At 54.0% G+C, this 8,923-nt stretch overlaps 1 protein-coding gene across 17 annotated transcripts in view; it reads left to right on the plus strand.

The window, feature by feature from the left end:
• DMTN (dematin actin binding protein) overlaps positions 1-3,750 on the plus strand; it is a 33,494-nt gene extending 29,744 nt beyond the window's left edge. For 15 of the 17 annotated variants that reach the window (XR_009211665.1, XR_009211671.1, XR_009211661.1 and 12 more), the window contains 5 exons: positions 1,399-1,463; positions 1,631-1,679; positions 1,837-2,089; positions 2,332-2,412; positions 2,565-3,750. Coding sequence is in view for 2 of the 17 variants with exons in the window: in XM_032143993.2 (XP_031999884.1) it covers positions 1,399-1,463; positions 1,631-1,679; positions 1,837-1,844; positions 2,024-2,089; positions 2,332-2,412; positions 2,565-2,678 (383 nt within the window). In the remaining 15 variants the exon portion in view is untranslated. Of the gene's footprint in view, positions 1-1,398; positions 1,464-1,630; positions 1,697-1,836; positions 2,090-2,331; positions 2,413-2,564 lie in introns of all 17 variants that reach the window. The other 2 variants (XM_032143993.2, XM_058433592.1) reach the window with 2 other exon arrangements.
• The last annotated feature ends 5,173 nt before the right edge of the window (positions 3,751-8,923 follow it).

Consider the following 8,923-nt stretch of genomic DNA (forward strand, 5'->3'; position numbering starts at 1 on the left):
AGTGCTGAGAACATGACTCTTTCTGTAGTATAATGTCAGACTGTTTTTTTTTTTTTTTTTTGAGATGGAGTCTCGCTGTGTCACCCAGGCTGGTGCAGTGGCGTGATCTCGGCTCACTGCAATCTCCGCCTCCCAGGTTCACGCCATTCTCCTGCCTCAGCCTCCCAAGTAGCTGGGACTACAGGTGCCTGCCACCACGCCCAGCTAATTTGTTTTTGTATTTTTAGTAGAGACTGGGTTTCACCATGTTAGCCAGGATGGTCTTGATTTCCTGATATCATGATCCACCCACCTCGGCCTCCCAGAGTGCTGGGATTACAGGTGTGAGACGCTTTGCCCGGCCTAATGTCAGACTTTTAAAATTTGATTACTAGGCCAAGCATAGTGGCTCACGCCCATAATCTCAGCACTTTGGGAAGCCAAGGTGGGAGGATTGCTTGAGCCCAGGAGTTCAAGACCAGCCTGGGTACCATAGTGAGGCCTGGTTTCTACAAAAAAAAAATAAAATAAAAAAATATATATATATTAGCTGGGTTTGATGGCTCATGCCCCTAGTCCCAGCTACTGAGGAGGCTGAGATGGAAGAATCACTTGAGCCTGGGAGGTAGAGGCTACAGAAAGCTATAATCACACCACTGCACTTCAGCCTGGGTGACAGACTGAGACCCTATCTCAAAAATAAATAAATAAACAAACAAACAAACAAATATGAATACTAGCTGAGCAGGTGGCCCATGCCTGTAGCTCCAGTACTTGGGAGGCAAAGGCAGGAGGATCACTTGAGTCCAGGAGCTCAGGTTCAGCCTGGGCAACATAGTGAGACCCTATCTCTATTAAAAATTTTTGGCCAGGTGCGGTGTATTTTTTAATAGAGACAGGGTTTCTCCCTGTTGGTTAGGCTGGTCTTGAACTCCCAACCTCAGGTGATCTGCCCACCTTGGCCTCCCAAAGTGCTGGGATTACAGGCATGAGCCACCACGCCTGGCCAAAAAAAAAAAATAGATATGATTACTAACGTTGTTAACAAAATTATAATAATGTAGTTATTGTGATTCGATTTTAGATTTCTTTGTGTATCCCAAAGGTTCATTTTCTGATGTGAGCCTTGGCTCTGGCTGACTCAATTTTCACATCAGGCATTGGGCCCAATTGTATATTTGGGCCACTTCTAGTTGGAGAGAAAAAGGATGGTGGTAGAGACAGCTGAGAACCACCAGCACTGTATTACTTGCTGAAGGTGACCAGTAGGAGCTGGGAGCTAGCAGAAGCCGGCCAGGTTCCCCCCAGCATGACCCCTTCCTGCCCTGCCCCAGCTGTGGAAGGCCAGTGAGGGAGCTCTCTCAGGAAGGGCTGTCAGGGCCAAAGGGACTGAACCCAGGACCTTTTGCTCTCTTCCAGCCTTGCACCAGGGAACGTCTAAATCTTCGTCTCTCCCCGCCTATGGCAGGACTACCCTGAGCCGGGTAAGGTCTCGGGACCAGAGATACAGACTACGTGGGAAGAGCGTGCATGTGGGGTGCTGAGGGACTGAGCCACTTGGGCACCCTCAGGGAGCGGGGAGACCCCCAAAGTGAAGGGGACCAAAGGCGAATATCCCCGACTGCCTCTGATTCCTTTGTGTCCTTTCTAGCTACAGTCCACAGAGTTCAGCCCATCGGGGAGTGAGACTGGAAGCCCAGGTGAGAAGTGGGGCCTGGTGCTGGGATCTGGAGAATGGGCTTACACAGGTCCCTGGGCAGCCGGGGTCTGGGCTGTGGGCAGGGGTCTGGTGAGGTCAGGCGTGTTGGCCTGCTGACCTCGGAGCTGCGTCTGACCCATGCCCCTTCTCTCCCGCAGGCCTGCAGGTGAGTGCCTCCTGGAGGGGAACAGGCGGAGCACCAGAAGCCGGGTCCTGGTGCCTGGAAATGTCAGGGGAAGGGGGTTGTGGGGCCACAGAGTTGCCTGGAGAAGAAGAAGAAGCCGGGGTAAGGCTGGGAAGGTCTCCCTGCCCCGCTCTGGCTCACTGCGGCTTTGGTCTCCCCAGAACGGAGAGGGCCAGAGGGGGAGGATGGACCGGGGGAACTCCCTGCCCTGTGTGCTGGAGCAGAAGGTGAGGGGCAGGGGACACAAGCACCTGTAGTGGGGCGGGAGGCTGGGGAGATGCCAGGCAAGTGGAATGCACTGCGGGGTCTTCCTGGTGTTGAAGATGGGAGGGATGGCAGGGAAGCTGGGGGAGACAGAGGGCAAGATGGCATGAACCCCAGTGGCCTCTGCAGGTTGATGTGGGGGGCCTAGGGAGTCAAAGGACAGGACATTCTGTGAGCCTAAGATTGCCCCTCCCCCCACCCCCAGATCTATCCCTATGAAATGCTAGTGGTGACCAACAAGGGGCGAACCAAGCTGCCACCGGGGGTGGATCGGATGCGGCTTGAGGTAGGCAAGGAAGATGCCCTGGATGGGTGCGGGACTGTCCACGGGCACTCTCTTGCCTGGGGGAAGACCTGGGGCCTCTTTGAGTGAGTGTCCCCTAGGTCACTGGGCACAGCCCCCACCCCATGCTGAGCTGCACCGATTCCCCCATGTAGAGGCATCTGTCTGCCGAGGACTTCTCAAGGGTATTTGCCATGTCCCCTGAAGAGTTTGGCAAGCTGGCTCTGTGGAAGCGGAATGAGCTCAAGAAGAAGGCCTCTCTCTTCTGATGGCCCCCACCTGCTCCGGGACGGCCCCCTTACCCCTGCTGCTTCAGGGTTCTTCCCCAGCGAGTTGGGAGGGGCAGGAGGTGGGGTGGAAGTAGGGTGGGCTCCTTTCCTCAGGTAGAGTAGGGGGCCAAAACCTCTGCAGTCCCCAGCAGTGAGCTATGGACTTTCTTCCCCCTCAGAAGCCTGGGGGCCTCCTGCTGTCATCCCTGGCCCTCCGTGCACAGGGCAAAGCCAGTCTGGGCTCCGGCATACAGCATGTTTGCGCCCTCTCCCCGCCCCTCACCCCAGAGGGTGAGGAGGAATGAGGGGCATTGGTGGTTAGGCCTGTCGGCTGTCTTGAACAGCTGGAGGGAAGATGCAGGTGTGGGAAGCAGCCAGGCAGAAAGAGCTCCAGGCTCTCGTGTCACCCACCCAGCCCTCCCATACTCACTCCTGACAGCTTTCCTGCACTGCAGCCTCCTGCTCCTCTGACTCTAGTGGGAACAGGCCCCAGCTCAGCCTCCGGCAGGGAGGTCACCCCCCACTTCAGCTTGCCCTGACCTCCGCTCGCAAACCCCGAGCTTCCAAGCCTTTTGCTCCAGCCCTGCGGCTTCCCCAGAAGCCTGGGCTTAGGGTGGAGATGCCACCTACACACGACCCTGGCCCTCCACCTGCCTCCAGGCCACGAAATGGGAATTCCAGCACTAAGCCAGGCACCGGGCAGGAGCTGGGCCTTCCGCCTCACTTGGATGGCGTCAAGAGGCCAGGCCTGGCACATTTTGGAGTGTCCTGACTACCAGCTCTCACCCACACCCACGTACCCCCCCACACACTATGCTCTCTCAAGAATGTAATTTATTGGGGCCCCCCCAGCTGCTTTCCTCACCTGCCCCTGCCCTACCTTACACCCCCAGCTTGACTTCTTTCCAGTCCACGTGTGTATATAATATCTCTATTTTTGCCCAGGTCTGGGTATTGCTCCTGCCCAGACCCTGGCATCCCTTTCCACTGTGTGTGTGACCATGCTGGGGGAAGGGGACTCTGCTTGGAATTAAAAGGTTGCATTGGGTCCCTACATCTGTCTTTTCCTTATGAGCCACCAGACCTGGGTGAACGAGACAAGCCATATCAGGCGGAGGGAAGCCCTGGGAGCAAGGGTTCCAATGCAGAGGCCACCTAGGGCTGGAGGGGTGGAGATGCAGCCCTGCAGTACCCTTCCCCCAGGCCCAGGCCGCAGAAGCAGGGGCCGTCTAGACAGGGGCCTGTCTGCCTCTCCTTCAGAGACTCTGTGATGGGGGCAGGAACCCTTGTGTTTGGGGCCAGAGGGAACTCACACCTCAGGGAGGAGCCTGGTAGAGAACTGGCTGGGAGGAAAGACTGCCCCAGCCCTCCACCAAATCCCGACGTGCTCACCTTGGTGGCCAAGCTCAACATTGGACGTGGTTGTCCCTCCCAAGGGGCAGGGTGCTCATGGTTCAATGGGGAGGCCAAACACAGAAAAGGTCAGCAGGATGTGAGTGTGTGGTGAGCTGATTGCCAGGAATCAGGCAGGGGAAACTAAGGAATGGAGAAATGGCAGTTGGAGGACAAGTCAAGTGGAGGCCAAGGGAGGAAGATGGGAATCTGGTCTTGGTTGACTTGGTAAGGCCTCCCAAGGGGAAAAGACAGGGAATTGCGTGTTGTGGGTGCGGGGTGGGAGAGGGGCTGTGGATCTGACGGAAAGACCAGAAAGAGGACTGCCTGCAGGTGTGGGTGCTTATGTGGGGAGGGGCCAGCCCCACCTGGCTGGAGCAGAACCATGTGTGGGCACATGAAGAGGCGTGCAGTCAGAGGGACCAGGTGAGTTGGAGGGTGTGCAACTTGTGAACCTGAGACTGGAGCTGGGGCCTAGCCTGAGTCCCCTAGTTGAGTTCCTAGCCCCTGTGGCTGAAATAAGCAAAGTGGATAAGAACCCCTCAAATGTGAACGATTATTTTACATTGTAGGAGTTCTGTTGCATCCACAACATCATTTTATCCCTTCAGCAAACCTATGAAGTCAACAGAACAGATCACTGTCATCTTCTTAGCAAATGAGAAAATGGTGGGACAGAGACATTTCCTCTGAAGCCCAGAGCTACAGGAAACCAATGAGTGGAGAATGGTGACAGGATTCAGGTTTCTAGGACTTTCCCAATAGGTACTGTTGTCTGTGAAGGAGAAGCAGAGGAGGACAGACTAGGAGAGGCAGAAAGAAATGGTCTCTGCACACACACCCAATACAAGGCATTCAGAAACTGCTGGGGGGCTTATCCTGCTGTGAGCATGGGGAACACAGCAGTGACCAGGCTGGCATGCCCGTTGTCCAAAAAGAGCTCCCAGGCTGTTTGGGAAAATGTCAAGGTCATTGAACCCTAAGGGGTGCTGGAGACAGGGTTTGGGAACTGTATGTAGTACGGGCAGGTTTGACCCTAGGTCCTAAAGGATTTTCAGTTCATGAGAATTTAGAGCATATATATGATGGGATATTACTCAGCCATAAAAAGGAATGAATGGTATTCACAGCAACCTGGATGGCACTGGAGACTATTATTCTAAGTGAAGTAACTCAGGAATGGAAAACCAAACATCGTATGTTCTCACTTATAAGTGGGAGCTAAGCTATGAGGGCGCAAAGGCATAAAAACATCACAATGGACCAGGCGCAGTGGCTTATGCCTGTAATCCTAGCACTTTGGGAGGCTGAGGCGGGAGGATTGCCTAAGCTCAGAAGTTCCAGACCAGCCTGGGCAACATGGCGAAACCCTGTCTCTACTAAAAATACAAAAAATTAGGTGGGCATGGTGGCACACGCCCGTAATCCGAGCTACTCAGGAGGCTGAGGCATAAGAATCGCTTGAACCTGGGAGGCAGAGGTTGCAGTAGGCCGAGATCGTGCCACTGCACTCCAGCCTGGGCTACAGAGCAAGACTCTGTCACAAACAATCCACGATGGACTCTGGGGACTCAGGGGGAAAGGGTGGGAAAGGGGCGAGGGATAAAAGACTACAAATTGGGTGCAGTGTATACTGCTCAGGTGATGGGTGTACCAAAATCTCACAAATCATCACTGAAGAACTTATTCATGTAACCAAACACCACCTGTTCTCCAATAACCTATGGAAAAAACAAAAAAAAAAAGCCTGGGCGCGGTGGCTCACGCCTGTAATCCCAGCACTTTGGGAGGCCAAGGCAGATGGATCACCCGAGGTCAGGAGTTTGAGACCAGCCTGGCCAGCATGGTGAAAACCCATCTCTACTAAAATTAAAAAAAAAAAAAAAATTAGAGCAGCTCAGAGTGGAGCTCTATGTCCCTAAAACAAAGCCTTAGGAAGAGCCTCTCAGTGCCTCCTCCCCACAACACACACTTAAATAAAAAATGAAAAAATTAAAGCATGAGCAAATTATTTCACATTGAGAGTCATTGACTATATGGCTTTTTTTTTTTTTTTTTTTTTTTGAGTCAGAGTTTCTCTCGTCACCCAGGCTGGAGTGCAATGGCGCAATCTCGACTCACTGCAACGTCTACCTCCCGAGTTCAAGCGATTCTCCTGCCTAAGCCTCCCAGATAGCTGGAACTACAGGTGCCCACCAACACGCCCAGCTAATTTTTTGTATTTTTAGTAGAGATGGGGTTTCACCACGTTGGCCAGGCTGGTCTCAAACTCCTACCTCAGGTGATCTGTCTGCCTTGGCCTCCCAAAGTGCCAGGATTACAGGCATGAGCTACTGCACCCAGCCATATAGCCTTCTCCTTGAATCTGGCCTTCATGCCTTAATGTTTAAAGCAGCTTACCCGTGTTACTCGGGAGGCTGAGGCAGGAAGATCACTTGAGGTCAAGAGTTTGAGACCAGCCTGGGCAACATAGCAAGACCCCACCTTAAAAAAATGAATACATAGGCTGGGCGTGGTGGCTCACGTCTGTAATCCCAGCATTTTGGGAGGCCAAGGCAGGCAGATCACGAGGTCAGGAGATCGAGACCACCCTGGCTAACATGGTGAAATCCCGTCTCCACTAAAAATACAAAAAATTAGCCGGGCGTGGTGGCAGGCGCCTGTAGTCCCAGCTATGTGGGAGGCTGAGGCCGGAGAATGGCGTGAACCCAGGAGGCGGAGCTTACAGTGAGCCAAGATTGTACCACTGCACTCCAGCCTGGGCAACAGAGCAAGACTCCTTCTCAAAAAAAAAAAAGAATATGTAAAACCCAGTTTACCATGAAATCATCTTCAACTCTTCATTTAAGCTGATAGGAGAGGCTTTATTCAAAGTTCTTCCCCTAAATGGGCTAACCTGGCCTCAGAATTTCATAAAACATCATGGTCTCTGATATTTCTGGAATATAATACATGTAGTGTGTACACTGACTTTTATTAGAATTTTTTAAATAACATGTAGAAAGTTAAGTCAAATAAAAGGTTATGAACTCCTGATGTACTTTCATTATCGGCTAGTGTCCTCTGAGACATGATGAAGGGAAGCAAGCTGATTTGACCTATCCAGCCTGCATCCTTTACCTGTGAGGAGGTGGGCCTAGAAATCTGCAGAGACTGGACTGGAACTCCCACCTGTCAGAGGACTGAGGTCCCAATCAATTCTCACTCAGCCTGGGCTTGGCCGAACCCTGGCCCTCCTTAGGGCCTGAGGCCCAGACACTGGCCACCCTGGCTCAGAGTCTGGACTGCAGGCTCCACATCACAGCACAGAGCCCACTCTGGGCAGGTCAGCATTTCCTGTGCCTCAGCCCCACTGGGGAATGGGTCCTAAAAGGTGAGGCAGGTCCTGTGAAGCCCGAGACCCCAAAACTCTAGGTTCTATAATTCTGACAGGGGCTATTCTTCCTTCCCGAGGGAAACTGATTCCTTTCCCTCTCGTCATATTGAGAGGTGACAGCGTGCTGGCAGTCCTCACAGCCCTGGCTTGCTCTCGGCGCCGCCTCTGCCTGGGCTCCCACTTTGGCGGCACTTGAGGAGCCCTTCAGCCCACCGCTGCACTGTGGGAGCCCCTTTCTGGTTGGCCAAGGCGGGAGCCCGCTCCCTCAGCTTGCAGGGAGGTGTGGAGGGAGAGGCCCGAGCGGCCGTGCGGCACTTGCGGGCCAGCTGGAGTTCCGGGTGGGCGTGGGCTTGGCGGGCCCGCACTCGGAGCAGCTGGCCGGCCCTGCCGGCCCCAGGCAATGAGGGACTTAGCACCCGGGCCAGCGGCTGTGGAGGGTGTACTGCGTACCCCAGCAGGGCCAGCCCACCGGCGCTGTGCTTGATTTCTGGCCAGGCCTTAGCTGCCTTCCCGCGGGGCAGGCCTCGGGACTGCAGCCTGCCATGCCTGAGCCTTCCCCCTCCTACATGGGCTCCTGTGCGGCCCGAGCCTCCCCGATGAGCGCCACCCCCTGCTCCACGGTGCCCAGTCCCATCGACCACCCAAGGGCTGAGGAGTGCGAGCATATGGCACGGGACTGGCAGGCAGCTCTACCTGCAGCCCTGGTGCAGGATCTACTGGGTGAAGCCAGCTGGGCTCCTGAGTCTGGTGGAGACGTGGAGAACCTTTATGTCTAGCTCAGGGATTGTAAATATACCAATCAGCACTCTGTATCTAGCTCAAGGTTTGTAAACACACCAATCAGCACCCTGTGTCTAGCTCGAGGTTTGTGAGTGCACCAATGGACACTCTGTGTCTAGCTGCTCTGGTGGGGCCTTGGAGAACCTTTATGTTGATACTCTGTATCTAACTGATCTGATGAGGATGTGGAGAACCTTTATGTCTAGCTCAGGGATTGTAAACGCACCAATCAGTGCCCTGTCAAAACAGACCACTGGGCTCTACCAATCAGCAGGACGTGGGTGGGGCCAGATAAGAGAATAAAAGCAGGCTGCCCGAGGCAGCAGCGGTAACTTGCTCGGGTTCACTTCCATGCTGTGGGAGCTTTGTTCTTTCGCCCTTTGCAATAACTCCTGCTACTGCTGACTCTTTAAGTCAACACTGCTTTTATGAGCTGTAACACTCACCGCAAAGGTCTGCAGCTTCACTCCTGAAGCCAGCGAGACCACAAGCCCACCGGTAGGAACGAATAACTCCAGACGCGCCGCCTTAAGAGCTGTAACACTCACCTTGAAGGCCTGCAGCTTCACTCCTGAGCCAGCGAGACCACAAACCCACCAGAAGAAAGAAACTCCAAACGCATCTGAACATCACAAGGAACAAACTCCGGACAGGCCACCTTTAAGAACTGTAACACTCACTGCGAGGGTCTGTGGCT

The sequence above is a fragment of the Hylobates moloch genome, unplaced genomic scaffold (assembly GCF_009828535.3).
Source record: "Hylobates moloch isolate HMO894 unplaced genomic scaffold, HMol_V3 SCAFFOLD_22, whole genome shotgun sequence".
Classification (NCBI taxonomy): domain Eukaryota; kingdom Metazoa; phylum Chordata; class Mammalia; order Primates; family Hylobatidae; genus Hylobates; species Hylobates moloch.